Here is a 15,477-nt window from a genome sequence, read left to right on the forward strand (position 1 = left end):
TGTCGCACAAGCCAGGAGTGCGAACTGGTGTCTGGAGTAGCACCTCGTCGTCGGGGTGGAAGAACACAGCGCTGTGAGATGCGTCATGGAGATTCTTGCGGTGCTGTTGTCTTGCCTCACTCGGGCGAGCTGGCGACAGTGGAGGACACATATTGTTCAGTGGAGGATGCAGATGGAGTGACAGGGGCGGTCAAGGAGGGAAGATCGGCCACAGACAAGGTAGAATGGCGCGTAGCCAGTTGTGCCTTGTACGGCGGTATTATATGAAAAAGTTACAAATGGCAAAATTGCGTCCCAGTTTGTGTGGTATGGCTCAATGTACATGGCTATCATGTCGGAGAGTGTGCGATGAAATCGCTCTGTTAGCCCGTTGGTTTGGGGTGATTGCTGGTGGTTGTCTGGAGGTTGCGTGATACCGGATAGAAACCCTGGCTACATGCCAGGGTTGAGAGTGCCCAAGCGTTCGGGAATGCAAGCCGCAGAGCGTACAAAAGAACACAAATGATCTACAAGGGAGTTCGCGTCCCCTGACGCCTGGGTGCCCTGATCTAAATACTTCTGTTTTGTATACTCTGACAGTTCCCTCTGGTCTCAATGCACTGAAAGCTTGAAAACGTACGGCAGAAATTTTAAGCCAAATGAGAATATTTCCCACCATACGACGAATCTGCAGTGAAATACGTCCTCAAATAATGTTTATTAACATCAGAATCAACAAGGCGATCCGAAATGAGAAGAGCGAAGTAAGGCAACTCGGTGCACTTTCATCATTCACGTCTCGTATTAACAGCCGTACTTTTTCTTCTTTGTTTATCACCACTGGTCGGCTAATAATGAAACAAAGGCAAGATCGCAGAGGCACACATACGTCTCCCATGTTCATGCTAAAAGTAGCGGTAGCAACTCTTCCCGGAATCCTAGATTACAAGTCAGTGATTCGCGGTGTCCAGTCCATATATCGTCACTGCTCCTCAAAAGAGCGCCGTCGGTCTGTGATTACCACGTTGGTCCCGAATTTCACGACGGCCGGGACGAAGCGGATTTCAGTAGAGTCACTGCTCGGCCAACAACCTCGCGCCTATAAGTCTGCCAACAGCTACTTTCAGGAACGGGCTCATTTTAAGCACGGATGGCAGCTGGCTTCGACGCAGAACGAGAAGCGAAGCGAGAAGTATGAACAAAACAAAAAAAGCGGGAGGAGTTGGTTTCGAACGGGGATTTGTTTCTTGTCTTTCTTTTTAGTCGCATCTTTATTTTTTCCTCATCAGTATGACGCACTACCACCAGATCAATCAACGCCAGCTGCACACACTGCGAATACAAAACGTGGAGGTCGGCCAGAACGCATCTCGCAGAAATTGCACCCGGCAGAGCAAGGTTTGTTTAAAGCATCCTCTTCGAAGAGTAGCTCCAGTCAATCACGAACCCAAGCTCGGCTACGGTCGGCGTTCGCTACAATGAATGAACAAGCTCCGTCGTTGCATTGGCAAAGGACAAGAGCGTGCTGCGCGACTGTTCCTGGAATGCCCGGCCCTTCTCACTGACTAACAGGGCGGGCTAGTCAGTTTTACTGTTTGGATAGCCTCTTTCAAATAATGGAAGCTTTCTTCCCTACCGCACTTAGCTTATCGTCTGGCCGGACAGCTCACACGCGGGACTGTACTTGCATAACGAATCGGCATGTATCCCCATCTTGTATTATACGGTATGCTCTGTGTGCCAATGGACGGCTTTGTTTGCGCAGTTACCTTGGAAAACGTGAGAAGGTACTACGATCACTGCAACGGAGATACGCCTTCGTGAGTACAAATTATCGCTTAAAGCAGTTTAAGCCTTTTTTTTTTGTTGTTTTTCGGAGTTTACTAGACGCATCTGCTCTGTCGCGGAAGGAGGTGAGCCGGTATAGTGAAACAGTAAACAGGGCCAGAGAGGTCGTGACGAAAATTGGGCCGGCTTACGAGAGATGCGCAGTCGTCACGTGGTGGCAGTCTCTGCGTCTTGCCCATTTGCCGGGCGGTCGGAATCGCTATGCTGCAAGCGGAGAGAAGGATCACCTCCTTTCTGGACTGCTGCACGGCAGTACAAAAGCTGACGTCACAACCTCGGCAGTGCGTTTTAGGGGGTCACGCACATTAGCAACTGCCCAGAGAGGATTATGGCGGCGCTCAGGGAGCCTTCGTTGACGAGGTGCATATAGAATAATCGCTTCCTAAAGGCTTCGCTTCACACAAGTCCAAAACGTGTGTAGACAAGCACGCGTAATTATTTGTTCTATTAACACGCATAGCCGATCCTAGTTTATCATTTCAGACAGAAATTGGCGATGACAAGCAATCATGATTTCGAAGGGGATCGTCGTTTCGACTTGGCAAAGATGTTTAACTTTTCCTTTCTCTGGAAATGATATCAGGCACGACGTGAGGCTACTGTATGACAGCGAACGAGTGAGCCGCTGTACAACATATCTCCACCACCGCAGTGAGGGCCAAAAAACGTGTTTGGAACTTCCATCATCGCTTAGCGGCGGCGCGCGCACGCGGGGTCGTCAGCAGATCCCCTTTTTCCGCACCGCTGCGCAGCCGCCGAGCGCCGAATGTGTGATGACCGCCCGGCGGCACGCACTTGTGGTTGCCGCATTGATTGGGCGCACGCTGCGCAACAGCGCTCGTACGTGAGCTAGTGTTTGGGGCAGAAATGGAAATGCGCTGACCCGAGGAGCTCACTTTTTGGACACACTGGCACCGCTATCGTCGCCGCAGACTTTCCCTCGCTCAAACTCCATCGGCACACCTGTCGCAATCACGTGGCGGTGGCGGCGGTGCAGTGCATTCCTAGTTAAGTCTTCGCGCCAGAAATTTGTATCGCATACAGACTGCGCACTCCAGTGCAGACCCCTAAATCCTGCAGCAATTTAAATGGCCGCCGCGGGTTACCATTGCAATTGATTTGCGGGTTTGCTGTCTGCTGGCCATTTCAAATTGTGCTTAAATTACTTTTTGCATGTAATCAATACACCCGTAATTAATGTGACTATATACGATAAATCACGTAATGCAGTACAGCCGCGGTCAGATCTGTGTAGAGCGCGCGAGCAGCTGGTTTTTGCTCTGCGGGTCGACACCTTGAGGCATTTTCGGGCTCTTACGTGGTCAGCCTGAAAACTAGGCCGCACATGCTCCTGACACACTACGTCAGAGCCCAAAACTGCCTCAAGGTGTCGCCCCGCAGAGCAAAAAAAAAAAAAAAAAATTTGTAGTGGCTTAGCTCGGCTATGCCAGGATACGTAGCGTTAGCAAAGGTTCAGCTGATTATTCTTAGCTTTCCAGATTGTCTAGGATTATTAGCCTTCTTCTGTTTATTCTTCGTACGCTGAACCGCTAATTGCCAGGCAACTACTTCGGGATCCGATGAGATAAGCTTCTCGGCTCTTCTGCGCCGTCGAGAAGCATTTGCGCTCTCCTTCTCCATGGCGTTACCCACCTGCAAACGCCAGTCAGAGGCGCCATCAAGCGGCCCCAGCGCAGTGTCAGACGGCGACTGCACAGCGAAGGCGAGTAGCTGCGCGCGCGCCGGCGCCCACTGTGTCTACGACGTCACTCCTCTCGAATGCGGCGCAGACCAGCAGCGGCGAGGCGCACGCGGCGGTGGCGGAGTCTGCGCGCGCGCCGGCGCCAGCGTGTCTTCCGCGCCTACGACGCCACTCCTCCCGAACGCGCAGACCAGCAGCGGCGAGCCGCGCGCGGCGGTGTCGGAGAGCGCGTGAGATGCCAGCTCCGGTGACCCAGCTGTGTGACATCACTGATCCTCGCGCATGCGCAGCACGGCTCATGACGCTCCACGCGAAATCGGCTCCGGCTAGGCAAGTGTAGCTAACGCTACAAAACCGGCTGCTCGCGCGCTCTACAGAGACGTAACCGCGCCTGTACGACTAGCACGTCAGACTATCCTTTTAAGCGTTAGAGCATTCTATACAAAAACGCGGCCGGGTTCTGATCACGCTCAGCGCAGAATTAACGCCATTATGGGTCACATGAATCGAGTGCACCACGCTGCCCAATCTTATAGGTGTAACTTTATTGCATTATTCCAGTTAGCCTACCTAAACGAACCCTTCATTCCGTAGCACCTTAGAGGAATGATAGGAAAAGCCTGTCACAGCTGGGAGCTGTATCGGCGCAATGTTATGGCTACGTCATTTACACGGAACCATTAGCTCTGTTGACTTATTATATTTTTGCATCGGTAAGAGTGTCGATTCATGCAGCGGGATTTGCAAGGCGGAGCTTTATAAACACACGATAAATCATGAATTAAAAAATATATATTGTTTTTCTTGTTTTGTAGTCATCTGCACAGAGCACGATACGCGTTTGTTAGTGAAGACATATCTTCAAGCACAACATTCTCATAAATCCCGTTGAAAGATTGATAAGATGATGCACTTATAATAATCGTTGGAGTTTAGCGTCCCAAAACCACGATTTGATTATGAGAGACGCCGTAGTGGAGGGCTCCGGAAATTTTGATCATCTGGTGTTCTTTAACGTGAACCTAAATCTAAGTACACGGGCCTCAAGCGTTTTTGCCTCCGTCGAAAATGCGGCCGCCGCGGCCGGGATTCAAGATGATGCACTTCGTATAGCTGCGGTCTGAGTTTGTTGAAAAATTCGCATCAACTTTATCGTCACAGCTATCGTTCCCAGTGGAGACACCGAGCATCTAAAGGGGGACGCGGGGCTCGTTAGTAACGTTTTGTTTTTTGACAGAGTGCTGAAATTTGGCACACACACTGCAAATCATATTAAAGAGATAAGATTAAATTTTGATGAAATTATATTCATTATTTCTTGTTTTCTAAGAATTTACAAGTTCCATGCTGGTGGAAAGCCTGGCACAGTGATGAAACATGCTAGGAGGCTAGAACTACTTTGTATCTTTGCTCACATACTGTTTTTACTTAAAGACAGTGTTGGATTTTTTTTACAGCTCTAATAATCTTCTGCTGAACATTACATTCAAATGCATGTATCTCAGCTAACCGTGCATTGCAGTAATTATGAAATAAGAAAAGAATGAAAGTCTAAACAAAAATTTGAAGACTGTGTTGAAGTACATCACATTCTACGGATTACAGTAAAACAAACAGCATAAAAATCGTTCCAGCCATAGTTGTGATATGCTTTCCACAAGCGAAGTGGCAGGCACAAAAAACTCTTCTGAGAAAATGGACAACAAAGTTTTGGCTGCAGTTGACCCTATGCTAAAGTGTGCCACGACAGTAATAATTGGTGTACTTGCCAGGAGGCAATCTTTTGGGCCTCTACTTCTTAATTTGGCCTGATTTCGGAAGTTTATTACCCTCTATCGTTTACCGCAGACGCTTTTATGCACTCCTCTGGAACGCAAGTGCACCAGGCTGCACGTAAACATTGGACTGTATCACTATACGTTTGCGGCCGTGGCACGCGTCGTCAGGCGGCCTAAATAGTGGTGTATTAGTTTGATGAAGCTTTGCGATCACCCCTGTCAACTATTAACGCCAAGGATTCATTTCTTAAACCGCACCCGCGCCGAAGAGCCGACGCCTTCTAGGCAGTCCGAAGCTGACTGCGACTTCGCGCATTTTCACACATTAACTTTTCTAAGTGAAACGAGAACGCTCTTCCGCTAGTGGGGACGGGACCAGGAACGTGCGCGCACAAAGCTCGGGTCTCAGCGGAGCGGCGCGAGAGCAAGCGTCGGCAGATCGTCCCCGAAGTAAAGCCGGTAAAGCGGCCCTCGCGCGTCATCTGAGAAGTAGTAAGCGTTTTGATGATAAAGCGCTATGGTTCACATCGCTGTCGCTTTATTGCCGTCCCGGCAAGGGATGATACGACGTGCCGACAACCCAGTCGGTACGCCCGAATCTAATCACTGGCTCGCCCGATGCGTGCGATACCGTCCCCCGTTTTCCTACGTACGAAACTAAAGAGGCTTGCACATTGGCCTCCCGTACACGCGTCACCTTTCGAACAGCGGCGATTCACGTGCTTACAGCCGCGGAGTGATCAGACACGGCTTCCGTCGCCGTGGCAACAACCAATAGAAATACGAGTAACCAACGTGGAGAGTTGGGCGAGTTGGTACGAGTTCATTCTGGTCGAACTGCGCAGTGGGACGACAAACGAGTGCAGGCACTCGTTTGTCACAACGAGACAACGAGTGCAGACAAACGAGTGCAGACCAATAACGAACAATGAGCCAATAGAAAAGTGTCTCTCAACGGTGTCGCACGCTCCGCCACAGGAGCGCCGCGTACATTGCGAGGTTCTTCAAAACGCCCTCAGATTTTTTTTTTTGCTGTTGTTTGCGCTTTTTCTATGCGGTGATTGTAAGCGAGAAGGGCGGGAGCGGAAAGGCGGAACTTTAAGCTTTGAAACGACGCCAAGATGGCGGCGCTCGGTGGCGGGAAAGACGAGATACGACGCCGTGAATTTCGTCGATTTAGCGCGATTTTGGCCTTCTTTTTCACCGACCTCACTTACAAAATTATTTTTTTCGGGCACTTAGAGTGCGTTTTCAGCGTAATCGTTTAGACACTACGTAAATAAGGGACAGTAGATGCTAAAACGAGTGTTTTCCAAAAATTGATTTTTTGTTTGCTATTTTCGTGATTTCATCCCCGCGTCCCCCTTAAAGATACAAGAACAATAGCAACCTCAAATTTGACATTCCTATACACAATCTGTGTGCGTTTGATGACGACGCAAAACACCGATAGAGCTATGCTGAAGACACCCGCAGGCATATGTCTTCGGTACTGCCAAATTCACTCATTTGAACACGAAAGTGTTTTATGCCGAGGTACACTAACAAGCGACTAACGTCATTTACGTCACGGAACTGACGTCAATAAAATGGCATTCGGGCAGGCCAGAAAGAAATTCAGAAAAGCTTTGGCTAAGCCACCCGACCGGGCAATCGAACTTCCGACTTCATGGCTTTAGAGAACAGAAACCAGACGCAGTGAACACAACGCCACGAAGGGAAGCCGGATTCTCGGTGCAAACACGTTATGACAGACACGGCGCCGCTATCTAGGAGCGGAGCAGCGAAGTACTGCACCGAAGCGCTGTGGTGCGGCGTAGTCACGATTGCGTTGGACCACCGTGGTATACGCCAGCAGAAAGCGCAACGTTTTCACGCGTCGCACGCTAAGAAATGTGACTCTCGCGTTCGTGAAGCTGAGTGCGTCGTAACATACCGGGCTGCCAAACACGCTACGAAGTCGGACCAAAATGCTTGGCGAAGATGCCGCAGTGCGTGTCAACATGGATGGATCTACGTAGGAGGCTGTCATACCGGCGCAATAGAAACACACAATGTGCACATTGTACGTCTTAAAGGGGTACTGACACAAACATTTTGGCCTCGCGTTTTTTTTTTTTGCTGCAGTGTGTTGCTGGGGGCCTGTTAAGGCCCGAACACACTTAAGGCCCGAACACACGTACGCATTACAGCGCGTCAACGCGTGAGGGCGCCCAGCTTCGCGTAGCCGCGCGCCCTCTCTCCCCATAGGGAGAGGGCGCGGCGCCGCGTCAAAAAGTCATGCGTTGACGCGCTGCAACGCGTACGTGTGCTCGGGCCTTTACGCGTTGCAGCGCGTCAACGCGTGACTTTTTGACGCGGCGTCGCGTCCTCTCCCTGTGGAGAGGGAGGGCGCGCAGCTTCGCGTAGCCACGCGCCCTCTCTCCCCATAGGGAGAGGGCGCGACGCCGCGTCAAAAAGTCACGCGTTGACGCGCTGCAACGCGTACGTGTGTTCGAGCCTTTAGTCATAACACGGCACATCGTTTGCTGCAGCGCGCGACAGATAATTAATTACAGGCTCCTCATTACCGACCAGTGTCAGTTTCGGCTTCAAAAACAACAAGCCTCCGGGTGCAACTATCACCACCTAGCGGGTGCAGCGCTCGATCACGTCAGCACACAGAACTGTGACGCACTTCCGCGCGGTTCGCGAGCAGCCGCGCGCCGAGAGGTAGGCTGCTGGAGCGAACGCGGCAAAAAAACATGGCGGCTATGACGTCATCATAACTTGTTGCAGCGTGGTCACGAGGGGGGGAATTACAGGTTCCCCAAGTATCCCCTTTGAGGGTGTCAGTAGCGCAAGGATGTCGATCGCTCACGCAAACTTCAAAATTCATTTAAAATAACTTCCAAGCTATATTCGGTGTTGGTATTTTGCAGATGACATACGCATGCTCACCGGAATCGATCCCGCAGGCTATCTCGGCCACGAGATATTGTGTCAGTACCCCTGTAATGTCCAGCAAAGCTGCAACTACTTCTATGGGGACACCTTTCTTTTTCGTGCCATGGACGATTCCTATGAAACGGGCTTCGAATTCGAATATCATATTTTCATGTTTCTGGAGCGGCATGGATTACGAATCTGGCTCGCGGTGTGTTTGATATAAAAAAACCGGACTTATTCACAATGACACATGTATGTGCTTAGTAACTTTATACATACATAGTGTACATGTTGATGTATACGTATAGCAAGCAGTTCTCACGCCCACCATTCTTTTTCACACGGGACTCCTACCCATAGGTCGGCAAAAAAATTGGAGTTCAGTCAGACTCACTCAAGAAATATATTTTGCTCCGAGGGCTCACTCGGACACAGACTCGCCAAAATTTTCTTTAACCGCACTCACTCGGACTCAGGCTTACTAAACTTTTTCTCAGCTGGACTCGCTCAAGATTCAAACTCACCAACATATCACTCAGCCTGACTCACTCAGACTCACGGCTTCACCTGAGTCAGAGTGAGCCTGAGTGAGTCGACTTATGAGTCCGTTGGCGTAAAATTAGCTTTTTTCGATCATGGTGTCAATCCTCTTTAACGCCAATATCTCACATAATCAGTGATCTACGATACGGCTTTCGATCTTGTACCTTCAAATACCAGTTATCATCATATATCATATTTGAATCCAGTAAGGACACTTTTATGAAATGCGCGACTCACACGAGATATTATTATCAAGAACTTCCCATGAAAGTTTGCGAGGGGAGGTCATGGCACCCCTTCCCCTAACTCACGCCTCTAATCAATAAATATTGAGGTGGTGCATGAATGCCAGTGCGCTGAGATATGTGTGAATAGACTTGAATATAAACGTAAGGCGATATAAGGCTGGTAGTAATGCCGAAGATGAGTCGGCAACAAGAGGCAGAGCTCACTCAGACTCATTCAAGAAATATATCTTGCGCTTAAGCCTCACTCGGACTCAGACTCACCAATGTTTTCCCCAACTGGACTCCCTCCGACACAGACTCAATAAAATTTTCTTCAACCGGACTCAAATTCACCAAAATATGACTCACTCAGACTCACGGCCAAATCTGAGTCTGAGTGAGTCGACTCATGAATGAGTTTGCCGACCTATGCTCCACCACCTATTTATTCAAGGAAAATAATAAACGAATATTATGTAACTCCAAATAGTGTGTTCTCCAATCGAATACGAATCAAAATGTCCGGACTATTCAATTATTATTCAAAGTTTCGAATATTCACGCACCCCTAGTTTACACCATATGGGGTGCATCTTGTTCGCAAACAAATTGACAACTACAGCTTGCGCGTCACTCCTCTCTTTGATGGTGCGCAACAGGTACTTTCAGGTATAGCGCAGACCTTCTAAGAAATGCAAGCAAGACAGATGACTGTCATTCTAAGCACAAGATATGCCTCAAAGAATGCAAAACCTTTATGATTAACTTCGCTATGTCCGGCAACCATTGTGCACCGATGCGGTTAAATAATAATAATAATTTATATTACGGGGTGCGCGTGCAACTAAACTGTCCATTGCGTAAAATACACATTCTATGATAGCGCAGCTACAAGGAAAGCACATCCCGAAGCTTTTGGGTGCATAGAGAGGAACAGGTGCATCGGAAACGATCGTCAAAAATACGTGTTTTCCCTACCAAAACAACCGCCATTACAGCTCACCGGAAGTGACGCCAACCACTGCGTGACCTGAACAGATGCTCCTTCTCGCTGCTTCACACGGATACGCCGCGCGCAGCTGCACTTCCAGAATGTTGTCGCCTTTATAATAAGGGCGAAAAGTACCATTTGGACAGCAGCGCAGTCTGCGGTTCTGGAATTACCGGCATATCCGCCTTATCGCTGCAGCTGCGTGCGGCATACCGATAGCGGTGCCTGTCGTCTGCCCCGGGGCAATTTGAACGCTGTTAATTGAAGATCTAGCGACGTTGCAGCAATTATTTTTGTTCACATAAACCGCTCCCTTTTTTTTTTTTTCCTTTTCAGAAGCGCAAGCGAAATGCAGTTTGCCTTCAAGCTTCAGTCGAAGCAGACTGACGACGGGCACCGTAGCACTCATCGCGTAGCGATGAATCTCTGGACTGTTTTCCGTCCATCCGCTCTCGTGGTTCTCTCACCTCCCAAACGAACGGCGGCCGATGATGCGGTCGTCGTTGGCGCGGTACATCCTCGCAAACCGAGCACATGCCAGCACGCCCTGTCGTCCTGCGGCAGACCGGAGAGTGACCGCCTATCGCGTGCTCCGAGCCGCATCTTGCCGTTTATGGCGCCACTGTTTGCGTGCACCGTGCCCTCAAGCAGCGCCCTTATCTCGATGACGAGGCGCAAACACCCAACACGGCGGCCAAGTGAGGTCGGCCATCCCCCAGCTCGCCATAGCAGCGAAGATGCCTCCGCAGCAGATCCGTGCAGAATATGGAGGGTCGGCACGCTTTATAGCGAAAAAGATAAACGAGGACACGGAGAACACGTCACTAACTTTCAAGAATAGCTTTACTATAGAAACAGCTCGAGGCCGTGCCGGATGTGTGGCTTCGATTTACCGCGGGCCTGACCAGACCTTGACATACGACTAGACCTGTGCGCCGGTGCCAATATCACCGGGGGCGGAGTGGGTACGGCGCGGGGTTCATCGGATCGGCGGCGGCGTGGCGCGGGGGTGGGGGGGTAGATTCGAGAGTTGGTGGGGAGAGGGAAATTTGTCCCTCGAATATAAAAAAAGTACCTTTCAACGAAAAAGCGAAGCTGTGAATGCGACAGCAACATGTAATGTTATACGAAATATGGCTAGCAGCAGGGGCGTAGCCAAGGGGGGGGGGGGTTGGGGGGTTCAAACTCCCCCCCGAAATTTTTCAATTTTGATTGCGTATATATATACACACATACAAACGCACGCACAAACATACATAAAGTATGGTTGAACTCCCCCCGAAAAAAATTTCTGGCTACGCCCCTGGCTAGCAGCTAACTTTTTGATCCGATCTCGCGTAACCCTACAAAACGCTGGTGTATTGGAATACGGCCGCTCCCGGGAGAGAAGCGGTTTTCGTGCAGTTTGTGGTATCAGTGGTCACAGCACGAAGCGGTGAGATCACAGCGCGTAGAAAGTTATACGGGCCATTTGCTGATGTTTGCCGATATAGCACGCGCGCCAGCGCTGCCGACCACGCCCTAATAGTGAGTGTTCACACTTGCTATTCAAGCCACGCATCCCCCCCTCCCCCGGCGTCCCTTCATGCTCCTTTGTCCAGCGAAAGACGGGCGGTGCGTTTCCTTTCTGATTGAGAAGCAATCGACGGCAGGCCTCTCACGCGGGCTGATGTTATTGCATGCGCCCTCCGTGCGACGATGACCAGCTTGTTCCATCTTTGCTTCAGCCGTGTTCCTCACCAGCGCTCGCCAGCTTTTACTCGCCGGTAGAACATACGATGCGCGGAGCGATGTTATCATTTTGGACTTTATACGGAACCTGACGGCGACGATGAAAACCTCTCCAGAGTGTCCATAATTGCTATCGCAATAGAAAAAATATAGAAAAAGTAGATGCGACTTTGCCTTTTTTCTGGAGAGCTGCACTGCCTGCTCTGTAAAGAGTTCGTCAGTTGGAAGAATCAAATAATCCGGCCCCTTTTCCATTGGTTTCGTTCTCGCCTTCACTACCCTTCTTACAGGACAAAACTCCTCGCCACTTATTTCTTTATAAAGGAGGCATACAATGTCAGCACTAAGCGTTGAGCCTATGAGGATTTCGCGCTTGTCGGCTACACCCTGTTGTCTCCGCTTGCGCAGTCGGAAACGCATAAAATGGAGCGAAGCCATTTGATCGCGCATAATGGTCGAGCGAGACAAGGAAGAACGGGTGGGCGACTGCATGGCAAAGTGATATTTCTTGCATGTGCACCAATCGAGAGTATGTACCCCAATGATGTAACGTGAATCACCGTTCTGTCGTCACTAAGTGCGCCAAAAAGACGAGAAACGCCAAGAGAGAATAGCGCGCTCGTTATTTAACAGCGAAGCTGTTCTAGCTTGTCGTAAAGTGTGACCGTGCACGAAAACTATCATCATCATGAACGGGCATGTGCCACATAATTTGGGCAAATCCCACTACGGCGTGGCCTGTACGTAATAACCCTGAGGTGTGAGAGAACGAGTACACAGAGAGAGAGGGAGAGAAAGAAAGTGAGGAACAAACAGAGGCGAAAAGAAAGATATAAAGAAAGATTCTTCACGAAGCCGGATTCGAGCCCGCGTACCCTCAATCCGAAGGCGAGCGTCGTACCCTATTCAGACGCGCTAGCATAGCATAGTGTATGTACACCCTTGTATAGTATACATATATGTAGCACACGGGTGGGAAAGGGAAGTGAGCGTGAGGAGGAGAGATGTGATGGTGAGGAGGAGGGAAAGGAGGAACGAAGAGAGAGTAAAGCGTAGCACAGAAAGAATGAGAAAGAGATAAATAGAGCGAAAGAAATTCAGAACGAAAAAGAGAGACAGAGAGAACATCAACGAAAAGAGAGAGAAAAAAGATAGAATTTTAGAAAGAAAGAGGGAGGAACCATCGCGTCGTCTAGCGACCAGATACCGCACCACCGGGCCAAGCCGCGCAGGCGCAGTAGTAGCTAAGCCAAGCCTACCGACGGAGACGTTCCGCGCAACCTCCGGTGTATAGTGGCTGGTCTATAGTGACCTGGCTGCGCCCGATCGTGTGCAGAGTGTCATGGGGCGTCCGAAGAAAGTGCGTACTCCCGAGGAGGACGCCGCGCATCTCGAAGCTAGACGTGTCGGTCGACGGGGAGTACGAGCGGCGACGGGCCCGTGCTTCGCTGTGCCAAGCTTTGCGCGACTTAGTGCAAAGTGCCCGCATTTTTTTGTATTTTTGGAGGCCAGTTTGGGGCCCTTTAAAAAGACAGGGCGTGCAAACACGGACACAAGAGAGTAATCAATACACCACAAGCGCCGCTAACAACTAAAAAATCATACAGCGGCGGAAAAGAAGGTAGACACAAATAAGTATCTGTGCATTCCCAGGCAAGAGGCGATACCTATCAGTCAGGTGCGCGTGGCGGTCTACGTGAGAAATAACTGTTCACTCTTTTGACTTATCTCTTGTGTCCATGTTTGCACGTCCTGTCTTAACACTTAACAACTAGCTCAGGGGTGCTATCCTGGACTTCCGCCATTTTCTGTCGAATTTGACGTAGGCGTGACGTGTACACAATGATGACGCAAACGCATGAAATGCTTGCGAAACGTGACGTGAAGTGGACATAAAATACAAAGAAACGCGCAATTAAGTAACATTTTGTTTCTGTAATTGTAAATGCAACAATAAAAAATAAACGGAAACTGAAGCATTTAGTTTTAAAGTCGTGAAGCGGACGATATTATAGTGTTCTAGAATATTGGGTAGTGAGCCCACTCTCCGGGGAGAGGGTACGTTGCCGCGGCGCAAAAAATGTAAACGAGTTTTCGTTTTCCTGAGTGCCCGCGTGGCGGCGCTACCATCGTCAGCAATGGGAGCCTTCGCGCCTTCGCCCCGCTGCTGTAGGGCTGCTGCTGTGTTTCGTCGTCGCTGCAGGTTTTCGGCCGAGCATTGCTTCGTCAATACGTTTCATTTTTCAGTTCCTGTAGTTGTGAATAATGTAGATTGGTAGCAAGACTTGTTCACGGGCTGCTTTTCATGTGAAGAACTCCATGCAGACAGCATTTTAGATGTGCTGACCATTGTGAAAGAAGGCTTTGGCAAGAGGTTGGGTGCCGAAGCCATGCCTCAATGCTCTCTCAAAAAATAATCCAATTCTATGTTGTTACGCGACTTCATTTTTACATTAAGGGGCTAAACACAGACAGAGCATGCAAACGCCAAAAAGCAAAGCACTTAAAGATAAGCCGCTCCTCTTAATTTTTTTTTCCTTGCTATAGAAGATTTTTTAAATTTCATTATTGTTCCTGCGTTTAGATTTTACAAGTGTAGGTTAAACTTGAAGTATGAATCTTCTCTGGATATTCTTTTTCTGTTTCACTGACCCAAATACAAGAAAATGCCAGATTTGAAAAACAAGCAAGATAGTATATGTTGCCACTCGCCATGCATACTATAGCAATAAACCCTTGAATAAGTGCCAACTCTGCTTAATTCAATTGTGAATGGTGGCTTTGGTCCTTGGCGTACCATCAACAGTCGATTAATATGATCTACCAGAACGTCAGTAGATCTGTATAAAAATGCATGTGTTTAAATGGAAATGTGTCTATTATTTGTCATTTTTTAGTATTTCTTCTGATTCAGTATCTTTACGTATTGTGTGAACAATATGTGTTGAGTATTCATGTGCTTTTGTGAACTTTTTTAATTTATGCTATGCTAAGTATGCTATTGAAAATATTTAGCGTCTCTTTGTGAGTATTTTTCTAGCATCTGGGCTGTTTTAGGAGACATGCTTTTTGCCGCACACGCTGATAAGTGCAAAATGAGGCAAGGCCCTCTTCAAGCTATTTCAGCTTTTTTCCATCTGTTTTCACTTTGAAAAAAAAAAAATGAAAGTGATTGATACGCATGGATTTTGTGGAGTAAGGTCATTGTGCTGCTCCACCAAATAAACTTTTCACTTATTTCCGTGAACGATTGTTGTCTACATTTTACCACACTTTCATTACAAATTCATTTTTCTAAACACAGGAGCGCGGACAAATAGTTCTGTAGAAAAGAGTGCAAATGAACCTTTTAGGCATATTATAGTGTCAGTAGAATTGCTAACTGAATTTTCCACTCAACTGATAGCGGTGTTTGCATGCAATTTCTTACACAAATATAATTTCCAGCATGTGAGGGGTCTTCAGGAAGCAAAATCTGATTGCATGGTCTACCCTTACCTTCCGTCTTTTATTTCTTGGGCATTATTAGGATAGGTCTTTCCTGCAGCTGTGCACTCCCACACATTTTCTTGCACTTTTCAGGAGAATATATCAACTGAGAGCGCGTAAGGTGCTTAAGTTTGTAGTAATATTGTTTTATTTAGTGAGAGTATGACCTCACTAAAGAGACTACCGAGTACAAACGCTAGCATGAAAATATTGGTCTCTTTTATCTAAAGGCAATCGATGTCAGTGCACGTTAAAGAACCC

At 48.6% G+C, this 15,477-nt stretch overlaps 1 protein-coding gene across 1 annotated transcript in view; it reads right to left on the reverse strand.

Annotated features, from left to right (window-relative positions):
* Positions 1 to 10,525, reverse strand: part of LOC119379367 (rho-related BTB domain-containing protein 1) — a 169,994-nt gene extending 159,469 nt beyond the window's left edge. The window contains exon 1 of the mRNA XM_037648676.2: positions 10,464 to 10,525. Coding sequence (XP_037504604.2) covers positions 10,464 to 10,513 — 50 coding nt within the window. The 5' untranslated portion in view covers positions 10,514 to 10,525. The remainder of the gene's footprint in view (positions 1 to 10,463) is intronic.
* Positions 10,526 to 15,477: the final 4,952 nt, after the last annotated feature.

This window comes from Rhipicephalus sanguineus, chromosome 1 (assembly GCF_013339695.2).
Source record: "Rhipicephalus sanguineus isolate Rsan-2018 chromosome 1, BIME_Rsan_1.4, whole genome shotgun sequence".
Lineage (NCBI taxonomy): Eukaryota > Metazoa > Arthropoda > Arachnida > Ixodida > Ixodidae > Rhipicephalus > Rhipicephalus sanguineus.